The sequence below is a fragment of the Triticum urartu genome, chromosome 6 (assembly GCF_003073215.2).
Source record: "Triticum urartu cultivar G1812 chromosome 6, Tu2.1, whole genome shotgun sequence".
Taxonomy (NCBI): Eukaryota; Viridiplantae; Streptophyta; class Magnoliopsida; order Poales; family Poaceae; genus Triticum; species Triticum urartu.
Window position 1 is genome coordinate 573,718,600 of NC_053027.1, and position 21,267 is coordinate 573,739,866.

Below are 21,267 nucleotides of genomic sequence, written 5' to 3' on the forward strand. Positions count from 1 at the left end.
CGAGGCCGCCAAGGAGGAGTTGAAGACGAAGGTGGCGCGGCTGGAGGCCGATCTCTCCGAGAAGGGCAAGGAGCTCAGCGTCGCCAAGGCCTCCAACGTGGATCTTGAGTTGAAGCTAACCACTTTGACCAAGACTCTGGACAGCGCCAAGAAGCGGGAGGCGGCCTTGAAGGAGGAAATCAAGGCCGACAAGGCGCTGCTGGAGAGTGCTGCCACCGCCCAGAACACCTTCAGGGAGACTGTGACGCACTGGACGGAGAGTCTGGTGAACGCCGCCACAGATATCGACAAGGAGCTGGCGCAGCTGGGGATGGAAGATCTTGGGTATCCCTCCGACGACAACCTCCAGCCCAGCGCCAAGCTCGTCCTATTCTTCAAGGGCGTGGCGACGGCCCTTCAGCGACTCCGAGAGAGGATCCCCAAGCAACTAGCTGACGAGTCGCGCGAGATCTGCGCAGGAGCCCTCGAGAAAGTGTTGATGAAGGTGGCCTTCCGCAATCCGGGCCTCCGCCTCACCAACATCCTCAGGTCCTTGCCGCTAGAAGCTGATCTGGAGGAGTTCAAGGCCCTTGCCGCACCCATTATGGACAAGGTGAGCGGGATCAAGCGGGTCGAAGGCGATCGCGTAGATTAGGCCGCTCATTTCTTCTTTTCTTGTCACTGCCCATCATGTCATGAAAACAATCTGTTAGAGCTGCGACAACCTATCTTTGTAATGTAACTTGATTGTGGGCAATGATTGCAATGTTACTCCCTTTACTTGATTCCTCCCTTTGTATGTTTTTGCCCTACGCTTTTAGGGAACTTGCCGGTGCAGGCACCTGAGCCGCGAGCGCTGAGTGCGAAACGTCTGCAGCCTGCTGGCGGTGCCGCTACCGGCAAGAAACCTTGTCGCAACTAGTTGCAGCTCACTTAAGTTGCTGAGTGAACTCGAAACAAAGTAAGGGCGCTAGCGGCTCACTTAAGTTGCTGAGCGGACTCGAAGCAAAGTAAGGGCGCTAGCAGCTCACTTAAGTTGTTGAGCGGACTCGAAACAAAGTAGGGGCGCAACTAGCTATGAGTTGGTTCCTCCGCGCACAGGTTTCCCATACAAAGTGTGGTCGTTCAAGGGAGATAACTTAAAATTTAAAAAATTTGATTGCTCAAACTTTGGCAACTTAGCTTTTCTGTTGTTTGCTTCCCGACAAGGTGAAACTTTCTTGAATGACGCCTGGCCCATACCATCCATCGTCTTCTCCTTTCCCCCCGGCAAACTTGTGGGCGAGGGGAACCTTGCTTTCAAAAGGAAGAAGAGACAATACAGATATGGAGCTTTACGGCTCGTTATTGCTTACCGTGGAGTAGGTGCTGCACAAAGTGTCAGATCATATATGCCAGAAAATAGAAAGCATAAAATTGACAAAATGTGCGGAGCACATGAGCTTTACTTATGCACGGGATCTGCGCCCGGCTTTGTACAAAGGATTACATGCAACAGCGGCAAGACTTGTACAAAAGGTGGTTGCCGGAACAGGTTCCGACAACCGCGCCTTACGGGTAAAACTTACGAAGATGCTCAATGTTCCAGGAGTTGCTCACCGGAATGCCATCTTCGGTCTCAAGGCGGACAGCGCCAGGCCTAGTGACTCGTTTCACCCGGTAAGGGCCTTCCCACTTCGGCGTCAACTTGTTAGAATTCTTGGCGGACTGAACGCGCCGAAGAACAAGGTCGCCTTCCTCGAGACTTCTGGCGTTAACTTTGCGGCTATGGTAGCGGTGCAAAGCTTGCTGGTAGCGAGCAGCTCGCACAGCAGCCTGAAGATGGTCTTCCTCAAGGAGCAGCGCGTCATCTTGTCGCAGCCGCTCTTGCTCGAGCTCATCATAAGCGAGCACTCGAGGTGACCCGTATACGAGTTCCGTGGGGATAACTGCCTCTGCTCCATAGACTAGAGCAAAAGGTGTCTGTCCAGTGGCTCAATTTGGCGTCGTTCTGATCGACCAAAGAACCACCGGCAGCTCCTCGATCCAGTTTCTTCCGCACTTGTGCAGCCTGTCGAAAGTTCTGGTCTTGAGCCCGCGCAGCACTTCAGCATTTGCCCTCTCTGCTTGACCGTTGCTTCTCGGGTGAGCAACAGAAGCGAAGCAGACCTTGGCGCCAAGATCTTGGACATACTGCATGAAGGTGCAGCTTGTGAATTGTGTACCGTTGTCGGTGATTATCCTGCTAGGGATCCCGAAGCAGCAAACAATCGACCTGAAGAACTTGACTGTTGACTGTGCTGTCACCTTCCTCACTGGTTCCACTTCCGGCCACTTTGTGAACTTGTCGATTGCAACGTACAAGTACTCAAAGCCCCCGACAGCTCGGGGAAAGGGGCCGAGGATGTCGAGCCCCCATACCGAAAATGGCCAGGATAAAGGGATCGTCTGGAGAGCTTGAGCTGGCTGGTGTATCTGCTTGGAATGGAACTGGCACGCTTCACACTTGGTTACTTGTGCAGTTGCATCCTGGAGGGCTGTTGGCCAGAAGAAACCTTGCCGGAATGCTTTGCCGACAAGTGCTCTTGCGCCAATGTGGTGACCACATATGCCTCCATGTATCTCTGCCAACAGCTTCTGTCCGTCTTCCCGGTGTATACACTTCAATTTCACACCGTTGAGTCTTCTTCTGTACAGTGTCTTGTCGACAAACTGGTACATACTTGACTGCCGGGCTACTCTTTCCGCTTCTTCTTGCTCTTCGGGAAGTTCTCCCGTCTGAAGGAAACGGACAATCTGCTGCGCCCATGCTGGAGCTTGTGGCTCGACAACATGGACTAAAGGCAAATCTGCCGCTGCGGGAACATCCGCTTCTACGGCGAGAACCTGCGGATCTGCCGGAGCTTGACGTTCCCCGGCAAGTTCGCCGGGGCAAAACTTGCCGGGAGCTTCTGCTTCAACGGAACAAACCCTGGGGTTTGCCGGAGCAGACTGCTCCTCAGCGCTCTTGGTATTGATCTTGGGGATTGCTGCGGGAACATCCGCTTCTACGGCAAGAACCTGCGGCTCTGCCGGAGCGTGACGTTCTCCGGCAAGCTTGCCGGAGCAAAACTTGTCGGGAGCTTCTGCTACAACGGAACAAACCCTAGGGCTTGCCGGAGCAGACTGCTCCGCAGCGCTCTTGGTGTTGATCTTGGGGACCTTCTTGGCGGCGGCTTCGGGAAGCTCTGCCGGCAAATAGTCACCAGAAACCAACTTCCTCTTCTTGCTCTGTCCAGTTGATGGCATCACGGACGGTTGAGTCAGCTTGAGCACAAAGATCCCTGGTTCCACAGGTAACTTAAGTGCGGCGCACTTTGACAGGCCATCTGCAATGGCGTTCTGAGCTCTTGGAATATGTTCCATTTGTAGGCCGTCAAAGTGCTCTTCTAGCTTTCTCACTTCGTCGACGTAAGCTTCCATCAACAGACTCTGATAACTCTTGTTTACTTGGCGGAAGACAAGCTGTGAGTCACCCCTGACAATGAGCTTCTTGATCCCAAGGTCTGCCGCGATCCGGAGACCGGCAAGCAAGCCCTCATACTCTGCAGTATTGTTTGTTGCTTGCTCCTTGGGAAAGTGCATCTGGACTACGTACTTGAGGTGCTCTCCGGTGGGTGCGACAAGCAGCACACCAGCGCTGGCGCCTTGCAGCGAAAAGGCACCATCAAAGTACATCAGCCACTCTTTGTTTACTTCCTTGTCGGGGATGCTCGTTCCTGGAATTTCTTCATCTGGTGTTGGCGTCCATTCTGCTATAAATTCTGCCAATGCTCTGCTCTGGATAGTTGAAGTGCTCTCAAACTTGAGGCCAAAGCTTGACAGTTCCAGTGCCCACTCAACAATCCTGCCTGTCGCTTCTGGATTCTGCAGTATCCTCTTCAGCGGAAAGCGAGTGACAACTGTGATCTCATGTGCTTGGAAGTAATGGTGCAGCTCTCTCGAGGCCATGAGAAGGCCGAAAAGCAATTTCTGCACACCAGAGTACCTTGACCTAGCCCCCTGCAGAAGGGAACTGACAAAGTAAACTGGGCGCTGTACCATCTTCTTGTGTATCTCGTCGTGTATCTGCGCAGATCCATCTTTGTCGGGACCAGAGCTTGTCGACGAAGCTCCCTGCTTGTCGCTGGATGCGCTTGCCGCGGTTGCTGGCTCATCATCTGCCTCCCTCTCTTCTACTAACGCAACACTAACCACTTGATTGGTTGCCACTATGTACAGCAGCAACTTCTCTTGTGGCTTAGGTGCGACAAGTATTGGAGGGGAGGACAGGTATCTCTTCAGGTCTTGCAGCGCAGCCTCCGCTTCCGGAGTCCATTTCATTGGACCTGCCTTTTTCAATAATTTGAAAAACGGCAGGGCGCGCTCAGCAGACCGAGAGATAAACCTGTTGAGAGCAGCCACGCAACCGGCAAGTTTCTGTACATCCTTGACGCGCTTTGGTGCTTCAATCTGCTTAATGGCCTTGATCTTGTCAGGATTGGCTTCAATTCCCCACTGAGACACAAAGAACCCGAGAAGCTTGCCGGAGAGAACTCCAAACACACACTTCTCTGGGTTGGGCTTGAGGCTGATCTTGCGCAGATTTGCAAAGGTCTCGTCTAAATCTTGAATCAGGGTTGCTCTGTCCTTGCTCTTGACCACTATATCATCCATGTAGGCTTCCACATTTCTGTGTATTTGTGGCTCAAGAGCAACATGGACTACTCTTGCAAATGTCGAACCAGCATTTTTTAATCCGAAAGGCATCCGTACGAAACAGTACGTGCCACATGGAGTAATAAATGCGGTCTTCTCCTCATCCTCTTCTGCCATGAAGATCTGATGATATCCTGAGTATGCGTCAAGAAATGAAAGCAAATCACATCCGGCTGTGGAGTCAACAATCTGGTCAATGCGTGGCAAAGGAAATGGGTCTTTGGGACAAGCTTTGTTAACATCGGTAAAATCGATACAAAGTCTTCATTTCCCGTTTGCCTTGCGCACGACTACAGGATTGGCCAACCACGTGGGATGGAGCACTCCTCTGACAAGGCCTGCTGCTTCCAGTTTCTTGATCTCTTCTGCAATGAATTCTTGGCGCTCCACTGCCTGCTTCCTGACTTTCTGCTTGACGGGCCGCGCATGGGGACAAACGGCAAGGTGGTGCTCAATCACTTTCCTGGGAACACCGGGGATGTCAGACGGCTGCCATGCAAACACGTCGACATTCGCCCGCAGGAAAGCAACGAGCGCGCTTTCCTATTTAGGGTCGAGCGTGGCACTGATGGTGAAGGTACCACCAGTGCCGTCCTCCTTGGCGGATACCTTCTTCGTCTCTGGCGGAGCTGCCATCGTCTTCTTGCACTTGCCGGTGGAGCTCGATGGTGCGTCCTCGACGGCAGCGCAGCACTCCGAAGAGGTGCGCTTGCCGGAGTGGGCATCAGAACTCTTGCCGGACTTGGTCTTCTTCCCCCGGGAGCTTCAGCGGCAAGTGGATTGCGATCTGCCGTGGCTGCTGCTTCCCGGTAGATCTTGTCGGCACAGATAAGAGCATCCTTCTTGTCGCCGGTGACAGAAATGACGCTTATCGGGCCTGGCATCTTCAGCATGTTATATGCGTAGTGAGAGGCTGCCATGAACTTGGCGAGTGCTGGATGGCCAAGTATCCCATTGTAAGGCAATGGAATATCGGCAACGTCGAATGTGACCTTCTCAGTCCTGAAGTTTAGCTCGCTGCCAAATGTTACCGGCAGCGTGACCTTCCCCTTCGGCTTGCTCCTTCCCGGATTGATTCCTTGGAATGTGCCGGTCTCTTCGAGCTCGCTGTCAGGGATTTGGAGTTTTTGGAGTACAGCGGAGGAGATCAAGTTTAAGCCGGCCCTGCCGTCAACTAGCATCTTGGTGACTTTGAGGTTGCGGATAGTTGGTGATACCAACATCGGCAAACACCCGACCGCAGTTGTGCGATCAGGGTGATCCTCAATGTCGAAGATGATAGGCGTGCTGGACCACTTCAAAAGCTTGCGTGATTCGATAGGTGGTTCTGCTGCATTAACTTCCCGCACCCACTGTTTGAGTTGGCGGTGCGAGGTATGCAGAGAAGCACCACCGTCAACACACAAGACCTCTGTGGCTTTCTGAAACTCCTGCTCACTGGTCTCAACATCATCCATGTCTTCATCGTCGTCTTCATCGTTGTCGCGGCCGCGGGGAGGTCTATCTCCTTGCCGCTGCTTGGCCTTACCGCGGCATCCTCCTCGGCCGGCGCGCTTCTTGCCAGATTCTGCAGCGCCACCTTGGGCCCTCTCCTTGTCTCGCCGCTCGTACTCAGCCTTTTGCTGCTGGACAAGCTGCTCGACCTTTTTGCAGCTCTGGAGGTCATGGCCCTTGGTGCGGTGAATCTCGCAGTATTGCTTGTCGGAGCCGTCCTGCTTGTCGGCGGCTGCCACAGCTTGGCAGTTGGCGCACGTGGCAATCTCCTTGCCGGAGCTACCAACTTTGGCCTTCTTGGCGCCACCTTCGTTGCCGGGCTGCTCAACGACTAGCACCTCTTTGCCTTCCTTCTTCCTGTTCCGCCGCTGGTTTTTCTTTGCCGGGGCAATATCCTCACCGTCAGATCCTTCTGCTCCCGTCTTCTCTCCGGGGAGTCTCCTCCCTTCCTCAGCGCGTGCACACTTGTTGGCCAGGGCATATAGCTCACTGACGTCTCTGATCCTGCACATCGCCATCTCCTCCCGCATCCTGCGGTTACGCACGTTCTGATGAAACGTGCTGATGACCGGCGGGGTGGACGTCTGGGATGTTGTACTGTACACGGCTGAACCTCTGAATATACTTGCGCAGGGGCTCTCCTTCCTTCTGGACGAGCAGATGAAGATCACTCTCTTGGCCATGAGGTTTGTGGCCGCCTGTAAAGGCGCCGACAAACTGATGGCATAGATCAGCCCAGGAGGATATGGAGTTGTCCGGCAAGTGCATGAGCCAGGACCTGGCGTTGGGTTTGAGCACCAACGGGAAGTAGTTGGCAAGGATCTTGTCGTCCCGCCCCCAGCAGCCTGCACCTCGATGGTGTAGATGCTGAGGAACTCCGACGGATGCGACTTGCCGTCGTACTTCTCTGGTACATCTGGTTTGAAATTCTTCGTACCGGGCCACTGGACTTGCCGCAGCTCACGAGTGAACGTAGGGCAACCTACCGCGTACGGCAAGTCGCCTGGTTCCCCTAGCACATGCATGTCAACAGAGGGCCCAGCGCGCTGGTCTGATTGACGTCGCGCTTCTCTTCGGTGCTCGATGTGAGTACGAGCGTCTTCTTGTTGTCGTTCTTGAAGAACTTGGCGCTGATCGCGACGAGCTCGCGGATCTGACGACGCGGTGGAGTCGCTGTCGAGGTGGACCCGGCGAGTCGGCGATCTTGGCCTTCGGGGTGGAGAGTGCACAGTAGTTGCACCCCCACCAGTCTTGTCGTCTCTGGCTCGTGCCTGGCTGGCTTGCCGCGGCTGAGACGTGCTCGGCTGCCGTGGAGCATCGCCGTTGGCGGAAGCCGATGAGACTCTGGATAGTGGCCCTCCAGTCGTCGATCTTGTCCGCCGCTGGAGGGTAGTCTAGGAGCAGCTGAGCTCGCGCCAAAGCTTCTGCTGCGGTGGCGGGTGGCGGTGGCGAACGGTGCGAGGAGCGGGATATGCTCGGACTTCTAACTATGTTAGAAGGAGCAGTATCTCGTCCAGGCGACCGTGTCCGCTCGCGCCAGCAGGTTGACGTGCATGGTGGTCCTGAGCGCTCCGAGATCCACCAGCTCGATCTTGGTCTAGCGAAACGCATGGTACCGTGAGTACCATGACGCTGCCGGTCCCGCGCCTCCTGAGATGGGCGCGGTGCATACGGACGCCGAGGTCTTGGAGTGCGCCCGGTCATTGTGGGAGCCGGCTACGCCGCCGATGGGCAGCGCAGCCTTGTCCTGGGACCTGGCAGCACCGTGAGTTCCCTCGTCGACGCGTGTCCTTCCGCCGGTGCCTGCCCCACCAACCGTTTGCTCCGGCGGTGGCTGGCTCGGCACGGACGGAGCAGCTGCCTCCGAAACCTTCTTCTTCGGTGGCATGTTGATGAAGATGATGAAGATCTAGCTGGCGAGAACGCCGGATCTGGTTCACACAACTTCGACGCCCCCTACCTGGCGCGCCAAAGATGCCGGGGTACTGATCCACGGGCACCTATGGGACCGGCAGGCCGGGTCCCTTTCGGTTCGGCGGGGGCGGAGATCGTGCAAAGAGCAAATCGAGGCGAAGCACGCGAGCGATTTACCCAGGTTCGGGCCGCACGGATGCGTAAAACCCTACTCCTGCTTTGTGATTTTGTATTGATTTCTAGCTCGGGAGCGCGGAGTGCTACAGTACACACCAGCGGCTAGCAAGACCGAGCATGAGTGTTCGAACTGGCTAACCCCCCTCTACGTTGCACACGGGCCTCCTTTTATATGCTCAAGGGGCTACCGACAGGTGGCAACGGAGGTAAAGGGCAAAAATGGAAAGGTGCTGAGGTAGGCACAACTACCTGCTACAGTGTATCATACCTAACCCTGACGGCAGGGGACAAGGGTCTTAAATGCCCGTCTGTGTCGCCTAAACAGTGCGAAAAGGGACCGCCAGGGACGCCACCGTTCGCCACGATGGCGATCTTGTCAGCGCCGCTTGCCACCGCACGTCCCTAGCTGCACAGCCTTCCGCCACGTACGCCTGGAAGGGCCCCAGAGCGACACGTTGGTGGATGTGCTGGAGCGCGGGCGCGGAGAGGTGGCTTGCCACGGCAAGCGCCTTGCCGCGGTCGTTGTCTTGTCGCTCACCGGGTCTTGCCGGAACGCGTGGTGCGCCGTGGCAAGTTCCTTGAAATGCCTTGAGTGGCCTTCCCGGCAAGATCCTCTTGCCGGGGTCTTGTCTTCTTGACTTGGACACTTTGTTCTTAAATGGCTCCAAAGGAACCACGGAGGATCTTGGCGGTCACCCGGCAAGCCTTGCCGCGGGATGCTGCGACTGCCCGTGCACAAGTTCAGGATACTAGGGTACCCCTACTCTAATACACCGACACCGGGGGTGGGGTTCCCATTCCACCAGATCAATTAGGGCCATCTGACAAGCTGGTTGCTCCCTTACTAGACGAACATACTAGCACCTGCAGCAATTCAGTGGCAAGTGTTGAGATGGGGCATGCGGAGGCTGCCCCAAACAGTGAAGCTGCAAATGAAGCACATGGCGACAAGATGAATGTGGGAGTGTCGTTCTTTCGCTTCCCTGTGCATTTTGTTGTGAACTTAGTCAAAAAAATGTTCGCCTAGAAACTTCCAATCGAGGAAGGATGGTTGGTTGCCCAATAACTGTAATGTGCCCTTGTTGACTGGATTGCTTGTGTGGTGCACAAAGTGTTGGATTGGGTATCTATATCTATATAGCTATGTCATCAGAGAAGATATTGTTTTGTGGTGGTATTGTCTTTTGGGGTGTGGGTTGTGCTTCAGAACACCCCCTTTAAATAAAACATTGGCGAATCTCAAAAAACAAACATTGGCTGTTGTGTCATTTCCTGTAATTAGAATTAGCAAGGGGTAATTTTATCCCACGGAAGGCCCTCCAAATACATGATCCGTCTATATAGATTGCCCTTTGTCCTCTTGCGCTCTCCTTTCATCTCCTAGTTAATGGCTGCTGCAACTAATGTCTGCACCAATTCCTTTCCTTGTTTTCTGCCTTTTTATCAGTTCTCATTTGATCAGTTTAGCACCAACGTCTCACTCCTCCCATTTCCGAAGCTAGTATTGCCTTTACAATTGACAACTAACAACAGGTTTGGATCTGATGTAACACCATGCATTGGCACCATGGAGGAAGCAGATCCACGGAGGAAGCAGATGACTCTATGACATCGCAACATTGCTAGATGGGATGGGAGCTCCTTTACCAGGATAACGGAGGCATTGTAATGTATGATCCCTTTTTATGAATCAGATTTGCCAGTGTTGCAAACAAACACAACTTTGTTTTGGATCAGGGATAAAGACAAGAAAAACATATTTACTATAACCTGATTTTCAATTGCTTTAACATGGCAATTTTCATCACCATTCCCCACAAAATTTCAGAAAAGAAGAGATACAAAAGTGGGAAGTATTATCATATGTGCAATTGAGTTTAGTATATCAGAACTAAGTTTCTGCTCACGTCTCGTGGGTAGCTCCTGGGACACACGGGCGAATGCCGCCGCCGCCCCAACCAACTCCTCATTTGCTTTCTCGTTCCTCGCCGCCGCTGCCAACAACCTCCAGGTGGCCCGCTGCGGCGGCGATGCACATCCTCTGCCTCCTTCCTTTTCCGCTGATACCCGGGCATGCTCCCTGTCTCTCACATGGCAACGAGGTACGGATCTCACCCCTGCAGACTCCCTCCGCCTCAGCTAGCCGTGGCCTGTTTGGTGGCGGCGTGGCCCTCAATGGGCGTGGGTGTGAGGCGGGCTGCTACCACCGGCCATATTGGCGCAGCTACTCATGGGTTGGTGGCGGTCGATGAGGGGGTTCCAGGCCGCCGCTGGAGGCTGGATCCGCCAAATCTAATAGGCTTCTGATCCGATCCAATAGCTTCTTTCGGCATGGCCCTCACCTTGTTGGTTCCCTTGTGTCTACTTCTGCGCGCTCGGTAACCTAGGTCTAGGGTTCGATTTCATGCCGATGCAAGCTACAAGGTTTGGGTGCAGTGGGTGGTGGAGTTGCACTAGTCCAGGGGGAGATATGTAGTTTTGAAGGGGGGAAGTGTCATGTTTGAGAGAGACATTTTGGGTTCTTGTGTTCCATTTTTCCTTAATGTACTTTTAGGTATTTTTGACAAAAGGTACATAAATAATCAAATACACAAGCTCGTTGAATTTTTGTTTTGAATTTTAAAATATTTAAATCATTGTTTATTAGCAGCATCGAGACCGCATGGAATGCTGCTAGTATACTTTTAGCATATCAGGATTTCGAACAAAATTTGGGCATTGTGTTCCAAAACATTTAATGTACGTTTTAGGTGTTTTTAACAAAAGTAAGTGAAAATTTCAAACACACCAAGTCTTTTAATTATAGTTTTGACTTTTGAAAGAGTTATTACCATGTCTTTTAATTTAGAACATGTCTGCAGCACGCAACATGTGCACATGATGCTAATATGTACGCATTGGAAGTTGTTTGAAGCCACAAAGGTGGGCCTGCAAATGTGGTATGCAAGTATCGTTATTGGCATTTGATGCGGCCCGCACACTGCTAAATTTTAGGGCACTAGCGGCGCTCTCCCTCTATCTACACATTGCTGGTAGTTCAGGCCGTGAAGGCTCCCTTTGTGTACCATAGTAGAGGTGTGTGATTTTACCGCACGCCTCTAGTCTTGACGCAGTAGTAGCGCCCCCTTTCTTTCTACACGCGACTGGTACTTCGCCAATTTAGCCACAGCGGCTGGCTTTGCCTGCACGCTGGTTGTAGTAAAATCCTATAAGGATTCCTGCACTAGTGTTGTAAAGACCAAGTGGATGTTGCTGCGCAAACAAGTGAACAAAACAATATAATATCAACCCATGAAGTTTGGTATATGTGCAAGCATGAAGGAGATATTACTTACATGAGATGGTACGACACAAGTATGTTGCCTTCTCCATATATGCAAGCGTGCCAGTGCCATTCCAAAGGTACTCCATCATGATTTCCTTGCTTTGTTGCTATCCTGCATGTGTTGAGGATCAAGTATGATGATGATGTTACAGTTCAGACATGTGGTCTTCATGGCATTATAAAGTGCCCAAAGCCTTGTGAAGCATACATCAATCATGAAAAGGCTTTGATGAATTTGATACCCTGTTGCACCTCGACTGTGTAAAATGTGGCTAGTTGTTCAGCTTCCATGATTCGAACGACCTCATGGAGAGGCTTTAATTAGTTCCCTTGCGAGGTAATTCTACTCATCCACCGGTACCGTCTGTTGACAAACGATATGATAGTATCGACACTGGCAGCATATCATAAAATATACCTACGAAATCATAGTCAACAATATCTGCAAGGGTGGAAAGGGGATCAAGGTCTGCAAAGGTATGATCATCACAAACAGCTGAGGCAAGCTAGCCATCATCATGCATCAGCGATGACGGGGGTGTTGACGCTCAAAAGTGGCATGATCCTAAGTGTGGCTTCAACCTATAGCAAGATGAAGTAAAATATATGGCATTGGATGGCCCCTCACTGTGAAGAAATAAAATAAATAAGAGGATAGTCAAAAATGGATCCTAAATACGAAATGACCATTTCAGATATGCATGTGTTGACACGAGATTATGGCAGACAAGAAAACACAATTAATATGACTTCAAATGGAAAAAAAAATCTACATAAAACGTCTTAGTTTTATTGAAATGAACAACTTTAATTTTTGGATCATCTCATTCCGAGGTCGTATATGAATTCTACGGCCAAAATAATACTTTGCTATTGGAAAATCTGGAGATGGTTGGAAATCCTCAAGTTTGGACTAGACTGTCCATTCCAGACCGCAAAATATGGACTGTCTGCATTTCTCAATGTAGATCTAGAGGAGGAGGTATATGTGAAGTAGCCTACTGGGTTTGGACAAACGACGAAGCCAACAAGAATGCATGAAGAAGGAACCACATGCAGACCAACGAACGTACCATGAGGTATGATGGGAATGACGGCCACCATCATTGCGGCGGCATTCCCCGCAGCCAGAGTTTTCTCACCTTTAAGGTGTCACTTCTTTTTTTGAACCACTTCGGTAGAGCCCAGGAGGTGAATGGTAGTGCAGACGATGGAGCAGAGGCGAGGTGCCCTAGACCCCCATGGGAAGCCGAATTGCCTCGCATCCTGCAGCTCAGATGCACCGGGAGCTTGGCACATGGGGACATCAAAGACTATCAGCCCTTCACTCGGACCGAAGCCGGGGAAGGATGCGGTCGTCATTGGATGGCCTCCTAGCTAGGTTGTGGAGGAATTAGCCATGGCAGAGGCAGGAGAAAGAAGCACCGAGACGTACAATCAAGACAGAGGTGGCCGAGGAAGAAGTGCGTTAGGGTAGGAGCATCACCAAGGCAAGTCACCTGGTAAATGGCTCACATTGGCTCAAAAAAATGAATGGGTGTGATGTTCATGCACAATGGTCCAAGACTTAAATGGCAACTTCGTGATTTTGACTCATATGCAACGCCGAAACTCCCGGCGGCACCATGTCCGGCATGAAGACCGCAGGAGCGTCTGGCAGCGTGACCCTTCGCTGCGGAAGGGGGCCCTTCCAGGGACAGGCCCGCACTACGTCCCCCGCAAGTTACCCGGCCTCGACCACCTCCGGCGATAACGTGTGTCCTAAAGACAATCTGTCATAGTTAACCAAACCTCAGCTTACCTTACTAGAAGATGACATCGATGATGATGAACTCCGCCGTTCCTAAAAATCCGAAGCCACCCAAGGGAGGCCAACATCCTCTCAGTATTCTTGCACTAGTTCCTCCTTAGTCTTCATCTTTCTCGGCTGCACCATAGTCGAGGGCCATCATCCTCTGCTTGCTCGTCGCTGGAGAGGACCACGTTTGCGGCATGCACAGCGGCACTGTCCTGAACAGAATGCACCTTATCACCATCATAGGCAGCCAATGCTTTGAACTTGGAACCAGATCCTGGTGTTCCCGTGGCTGGTGTGATGGCACCAGGAGACATGAGCATGCGGTGGACAACACGCACAATGCAATCCACGACCAGCATTGTGTCGCCGTCCATGGTCCTGTCTCCTTGCCGCAAATGGCGGCCCTCCTCGATCTTGCAGTGGTCATTCCGAAGGAAGAAAAAGTGGAAGGGTGATCGAGGTACACGGTGCCAGACGCCATGCCAAACTGCCATCACTAGTTCACCACTAGAGCGGCGTGAGTGGATCCAACCAGAGTCTTGTCTTTGTCTTTGGCAATATTTGTCCTAAAACATGCGCAAATACACCTACATCCAAAAGGTGGGCCTACCGTCCATGCTGGTCACGATTGCATGTGAGGAGCACCAAAAGGGGGGTGGGTGTCGGCCCGCGTGAGTTTGGATATCAAAAAGGAAGCAAAGGCCGACAGATCGAGAGGCACACACAACACGGGAGGAATACCAAGCTACGACGGAGGTAGGAGAACGAAGCACCACCCCGTACAACCAAAGACAGAGGTGGCCGAGTAAGATGTTTTTTAGGGTAGGAGCGCCGGCAACGCAAGTCACCTGGTAAATGGCTCACATCGGCTTGACAAAATGGACGGGTGCGATATTCATGAAGAAAGGTCCTGGACTTAAATTTGTGATCCACCAATACGGCTATCTGCACTATTGGCAACTTGGTGATTTTGACTCGTAGGCAACGCTGAAACTGCCGGCAGCTCCACATCCGGCATGGTGTCTGGCACCACTATTGGCAACTTGGTGATTTTGACCTTTCGCCGCGGGAGGCTGCCCTTCCGGGGATGCAATGCGTCTCCCGCAAGTTGCCAGGCGACGGCCCAGAGTCGAGACCCTCCGGCGATAACGCGCATCCTGAAGACAATCCATCATAGTAAACTTTAACTCCGTCGTTCCTAAAAACCCGAAGCCACAGAAGGGAGGCCAACGCCCTCTCAGAATTCTTGCACTAGTTTATCGGCTGCACCGTAGACGAGGGGCGATCATCGTCAGCATGCTTGTCGCCGGAGAGGATCATGTTTGCGGCGTGCACAGCGGCACTGTCCTCAGCAGCCTGCACCTCATCCGCATCACAGCGGCCAAAGCTTTGAACCTGGAAACCAGATCCTCACGATCCCGCGACTGGTGTGAGGGTGCCAAGAGGCAGGAGCTTGCGGTGGGTGACGCGCACAATGCAATCCACGAGCACGATCGCATCGCCGGCCATGATCCTCTCTCCCAGCCGGAAATGGCGGCCCTCCTCGATCTTGCGGTCCCCGTTCCCAAGGAAGAAAAAGTGGAAGGGTGATCGAGGTACAGGGTGCCGGGACGACTTGCCAAACGGCCATCGCCACTTGAGCGGCGGGGGTGGATCCAACCAGAGTGGGAGAGCGTCCGAGTCTCGGGGTCAGAGCAGTGTTTCTTGTCTTTGTCTTTGCCAATATTTGTCCTAAATAAAACATGCGCAACTACACCAGTAGGCAGTAGTACATCCAAAAGGTGGGCCTGCCGTCCACGTTGGTCACGATTGCGTGTGAGGAGCACCAAAAGGGGGGTGGGGTGTCGGCCGCGTGAGCATAGATCGAGAGGCAAACACAGGAGGAGTACCAAACGGGATCTGAAGAAGGAAGCAAAGGCCGACAGATCGAAAGGCACACACAGCACAGGATCCTCCCTCCTCCCTCCGGTCCTCTCATCTCCATCTCTCTTCTTCTATTCCGGCGGCACAGCGGCTGTCCTCATCTCACCGGGGTACGCCGTACGCAGGCGCAGCAGCCAGGGGCCGGAGAGGTTAGGATGACGGGGCTACCGCCGAGGCTCGTGTTCCGGTTCACGCACAGGGAGGTCGCCAAGATGGAGGAGGTCCTCCGTGACCTCAACGCCATGCCGCAGCGTCCCGTCATCCAGGCCCTGACCGACGAATTCAACACCTCCTCCCACCGCTCCGGCAACGGCAAGGTCCCCGTCCAGTACAAGCAGGTACGTAGTACAATTTCCCTTACAGTTGCTCAACATCCGGCCATATTTTCTAATTCCGATCTATATATGTGGGTTCGTGTGGGTCGGCACGCGCAGGTGCACACCTGGTTCCAGAACCGGAGGTACACGCAGAAGCGGAGGGGTGAGCGGCCGCCGGCACGAGGGAAGATGCTGCCCACGGGAGCTGAGGCACAGCACCCAGCTTCCTACTGGGTTCAGTCCTCTTGCCCTTCCAACGCAGGTGCTGCGCTCTTCATCCGCCCGTCCGTTACTTTTATTGAGAATTTTATTGTTGGTTGTTTACAAGATTTATGTTTTGTAACCGACCAAACACATACCATGTATCATCTATCATGTGGACTATGGATTATTCATACTGTCGTTACCAATCAGGAAATACTTCTTCCGATGGTGGCCTGGTCCAGCTTGAAGCAAAGTCACCAAGAAATGGTGCATGGTATGCAGCAGATATACATATTTCCTGCTTTCTTTCTTCTTTTCTGCCGATCGATGTCACATGTGGTCTGTTTTTGTGTATGTGTGTGTGGTGGGTGTGGGTTAATTGCTTGAAACCTTTCTGTTTTAATGCATGACCAATCTTTGTTGTTACAGGTACGATGTTGCTGCCATTCAGTCCTGCAGGCTTTCTGAAACGGGAGACCAGGTAATTTCATTTCCTAGCACCAAATTTATGAAAAAGGCAACTTCTTATTAAATATGATTCATGTTACTAAATTCACTTCTGCCATTCTTTAGTCAAGCACTTTGCTAGCACTAAAGCTAGAGACGATTCTCGTCAATCTGTAGTTGGATGGCATCGGGTGCCCTAGCAGTTCTTATAGCAGGAACCGTATTGGTATTCAATCATTGTCAACACATGTATTATGTACTCCCTCCATCCAATAATAGAACATGTTATTACAACAAATGTACTCATAACTTGGTCTAATAACATCTTATATTACAGAACATGTTATAGAAGTCCTGTCTGTTGGGCAACTATAAGTCCATCCTTCTCTACACTTTTACAAGATGGTACTAAAGTACTGAATCGAATCAGACGACATTGGCTGTTTTCATGTCAGTTTGATGATTTGCCATAATCCTAGCAATTCTTTCTTCCAGATATTAATGGCGAATTACAGCAGGAATAGTAGTATTGTTTTATGTGTAATCTTTAGTGTATGTAGCAACTATGGAGGGCAAATATGTTTGGCGGGCACCCAAGGGTTGGTGCAGTGTTGCTCAAACCCATCAAGTCCTACGGGGAACATGTGATTGTTGTTGTGCAAGTGGCTGTGGGCCTTGTGATTCTACTTGAGTATGGGTTGACAAGAGATGTACGTAGAGGAATAAAAAGCAGATTTGTTGATATCGCTGCCAATTTGGCAAAGATTACTGTGAAAACCAGTTTAGGGTGGTCTGCGCTTCTTTTTGCAATTGAGGGAGATAACTAGGCTCGCTCATTTTTCGACAATTGTGTAATGCTCATGTCCGGGAGTGTTTAGTCACTCTCCATAGTGGGTCGCTACCTGCGCATTATGCAAACTGCACTTACAATTACTTGTTTTTTCTATTCAGGAAGTACAAATTTGGTTTTCTGGATTTGGGGCTGAGGAGGAAGAATGGATTAATGTTTGTAAATCTGTGAGACTGCGTTCTGTCCCATGTATAGCCACAGAATGTGTTGGTGTGCTTCCTGGGGATCTTATTCTTTGTTATCAGGTAGTCATCTTAAACGACTTCTCTTAACCTGACTTAGCAAGTTTGCATGGCACAACTGATAATTCATGTCTTCATGAAGCTTTAATTATCCTTTGGAATTACTAAGCCAGTTTATTTTAGCCACAGAAATATGTATCTAGTTCCAGGCAGCTTTTACAATTTTGCTTGTGTTATGCACTTGAAAATTATGCTCATTAACTTACAATTCCACCGTTATTTTCTTTCTCTCAATTGTTGGCCTCTGATAGAGTGATGGGTATGTCGGTCCAGTCTCACTGGCCTGCTTAAAGTTCTTAGTCTTCGGAAGTTTCTTTTTTAACTGCGGTGCACATGACAAACAGAAATACTGCTTACTGCGCCAAGTCTTTTATTTGATCCTTTTTAAGAGATATAATTGATTATATATTTCGACTGTGCTGACACTCATGGTTCTGTAATTCAATGGATATATTCTTTGTTTGTGTAGACTTTAAAAGTAGTAATTCCATTCTGTGAGTCAAACAATTATGCTTACCAATAATTATTAAATGCCTTTTTAATCATTAAGAATTGTAAGTTCCACTGCTGCATGCATTTTATATGCTATATACAGCGTCGTAGCTGCAGTAAATAGGACATTTTATTAAGGAGTACAACATATGTTTCCTGTGGCTTTCCATATCTTGGCAATCATATTTCATATAATAGAATTTTACTGTGATGCCAGTTAGTCAAACCAGCAGCACTGATTTGACAATTTATTAGTCGAGGTGTGAATGGCCAAATGACTGTAAAATCGCCACATTTTATTAATAATGTCATAATTTTGAGTTTTAGTATTAATTCTTAATCTCAAATAGCATGTGAATTTATTCAATGAATATTATTATTACTTCATTATTAAAGTGAGCTCTGAAAAGCTTTTTTTTTTCCTTTTTCGTTTATAAATTGGATATACCAAGTTTCATCAGATAACGCTGCCTAATAAATACTAATGTTGCTAGTTGCGCACAAACAGCAGAGCATCTAAGTAATGAGTTTTGGTTACTGCGTGCAAGTAACATTCTGAAGGGAAGTCTGGTAAAAAAACATTGTGAAGGAAAGCTGAACAAAGGGCCAATCTATTTTCATGTGAGTTAGTTGTCTTGTAATGTAGTATTACCATTTATTTGAGTTGATTTCTCACAGGAATAAACATTTCTGTGCTGAACTGAACAGGAAGGAAAAGAGCAGGCCCTCTATTTTGATGCTCATGTCCTTGAAGTTGAAAGGCGCACACATGATATAAGGGGTTGCCGCTGCAGTTTTCTTGTTCGTTATGATCACGATCACTCTGAGGTAACTCTCCTTCTTTCTAACACTGTTGAGTGTGCATGCATTTACTCTGGTTACAGTGTTACCCCATGTTTGGATCTCATAATTGGGGCTAGGGTTGTTTGCCTGCACATAAAATTAGATTTTGGACTTTATCCTTGATTCGAGAAAGAATTTGGTGACAACTACTACCTGTGCTACCAAATCAGGACTTCCACCCCTATGATTTACATGTACTCGGGTATGGTTTTCTACTTCATAGCATGCCTGGACATCAGTAGATGAGTAGCTCGTCATGGTCCTTTGTCGACCTATCAGAAGTTCAGAACCCATCCTAGTTTTTGAAGGAAACCAAACTTACTTTGGAATTTCCTTGTGATTTCATCTCCAATCTGAAATTTCTTTGGCAACGATACACTGTAAATCTGGATGTTCAAGGAAGATTGACGGGGAAGAATAATAGTGCAGAATACTATGTTTCTTTGTTCTATGCTAATTATCTTACTATGTAGTGAAATAAAACGGCAAGCAGAGTGATGGGTTAAGTTTATTTCTATGTTGTTTAGTATGAATAAGTATATTTTTTTGGAAAAGTTGTGCCTTGATTTTTCATTCATTTTCACGTGACAGGAGATTGTTCCACTGAGGAAGGTATGCCGTCGACCATCTTCTGATGTTAAGATTGATATTGTTATTGATCATAGTCTAGCTGAGAAGAAAGCTCAAAAGCCGCACAAGAGGATGGATATGAACCCTGAAGAGGTCACCGTGGTTCCGAGCCCGCCATATCAAGGAGGACCATCCGACAATCTGGCTGCCTCCTTACTTGTCATGCCTGATGGCACCCACAATGATTCAGTTGCAGATGTGCAGATGGGGGATACCGAGGCTGCTCCATAAGTTAAAGCTACAAGCAGAGCACATGGCGACAAGTTGATCGTTGGAGTATCGTTGTTTCACTTTCCTGTGCATTTCTTTAATACAAAAATGTTGGTCTATGAACCTCGAACGAGGAAGAATGGTTTCCTAGTAGGTAACTATAGTGTGTCGATCTTGACCTGATTGTTGTTGTGGTGTACCTCCAAATTAATGTTGGCTTTGGAATCTATATCTATATAACTATGTCATGAGAGAACACATCGTTTTGTATTGGTGGTGTGTTTTATCAGCTCATTAGGGTTTGGACAGGCATAATTTCTAAAACAAAGAAAGCGCACACGCACTAGAAGATTTCTTGCACAAAGCCAATTGTGGTCACACATCTACATTTATGGTACATAACTTAAACACCAAAGGTTGAAATATAATTTTACATAAAGCGGTATGTTGCATTGCCCTTATGGCTAATACATGGCATCTAGGGGATGGCACCAGGAACATTGCAATTTTCTCACGGTTAGAGGCATCAACGACAGGTCGCAGTCGCTAGGGCTAGGCTGCTGAGACTACCCGTGGGCTAGGTGCGGTTACATCAACCATGACATGACCCCTTTCGGTAAGTCATAAATCCCAATATGGTAAATCGTTTGCTACAAACAGGGTGAATCGATGCAACTAAGCTCAGCACCATAGTATACGCCACAACAACCTATTGACTCCGCTCACCTCACAGAGCTCACTAGCGTGCTAGTGAAATGACGCACGATGATGCACAATGGACGACCAGGGTGAAATGAAATCTTGGACAGGTGATTTGGTGCATGTGTTACCTTGACGCGGAAGTGGTTGAGGTGAAGGCGCATGGTCTAGCTGGTTGAGGCTGACAACATTGATCTGTAGAACCAGGATGAAGAAGGCATCCGTGAACGCCCGGTTTCTGCCCTGTCGATAGCCAATACGACAGCCCCGCGGCTGTGAATCTCGACGAGCAATCCGTCCGTAAACCATACCTTCCGAAGATCTAGCTGTCCATCTTGGCAAACGCGTCAACCAATCTGGAGATATGGTTTGTCGTGCATGTGTTGAGGACCTAGACTTTGCCTCATTTGTTGCTATCGTGCATGGGCCTAATAATCGCCTTCTCCTCGTTGAGGAAGATGTGGCCACCCGGGTGCGCTGGTGGTCGGACCGTGCTCGCGGTTTCGACCAAGCTCGGGTTCGCGACCTTGGAGCCGGTACTAAGGGACATCGAGACCTCCTTGATGGACTCGATGCAAGCCATCATCAGGCTTGATCCCTTATCCTCCTCGGTCTGGATGAAATTTGCCGCTACACTGATCGCCCTGTAACATCGCTGCTTGCAGCTCGCAGGCCAAGTGGCCCTTATTGGCGAAATATTGACATATGTCCGAGTCTTCACTGTTGCTGGTAGCGCATGCTAGCTCGCCATGCCATTGGGCCTATCCTAATTTCTACGCATGGTTTCCGCTGCCTCGGCGCCTGCGTTCATGGCCACCGCCGCCACACGGCTGCCTCTTCTTCGTCGCCCGGTCCTTTTGACTGAGAATGAGACGTCCGCCGCTAGGGCTTTCCCTACTATCGTCCCGTTGGTCCTCGACCACCCAGTGCCCCCCCTCCCCCCAGTAATCTACTTGATGGAGAGCATGCACACATCAAGCAGAGTCTCGATGAAGATAAATTTTTGG

The 21,267-nt window shown here is 50.1% G+C and overlaps 1 protein-coding gene across 1 annotated transcript; it reads left to right on the forward strand.

The window, feature by feature from the left end:
- Nucleotides 1-14,960: 14,960 nt before the first annotated feature.
- On the forward strand, nucleotides 14,961-19,808 carry LOC125513155 (protein SAWADEE HOMEODOMAIN HOMOLOG 2-like). Its single transcript, XM_048678186.1, has 7 exons — nucleotides 14,961-15,664; nucleotides 15,761-15,905; nucleotides 16,058-16,121; nucleotides 16,277-16,328; nucleotides 17,246-17,389; nucleotides 18,587-18,706; nucleotides 19,313-19,808. Exons 1-7 carry the CDS (start codon nucleotides 15,482-15,484, stop codon nucleotides 19,580-19,582), a joined length of 978 nt encoding a protein of 325 aa, XP_048534143.1. The 5' UTR covers nucleotides 14,961-15,481; the 3' UTR covers nucleotides 19,583-19,808.
- Nucleotides 19,809-21,267: the final 1,459 nt, after the last annotated feature.

Coding starts and splice junctions, on each gene's coding strand:
- LOC125513155 (XM_048678186.1), top strand. CDS start 15,482: ATGACGGGGCTACCGCCGAGGCTCGTGTTCCGGTTCACGCACAGGGAG. Junction 15,906..16,057: donor CTCTTGCCCTTCCAACGCAG/GTGCTGCGCTCT, acceptor GTTACCAATCAG/GAAATACTTCTTCCGATGGT. Junction 17,390..18,586: donor ATCTTATTCTTTGTTATCAG/GTAGTCATCTTA, acceptor TGAACTGAACAG/GAAGGAAAAGAGCAGGCCCT.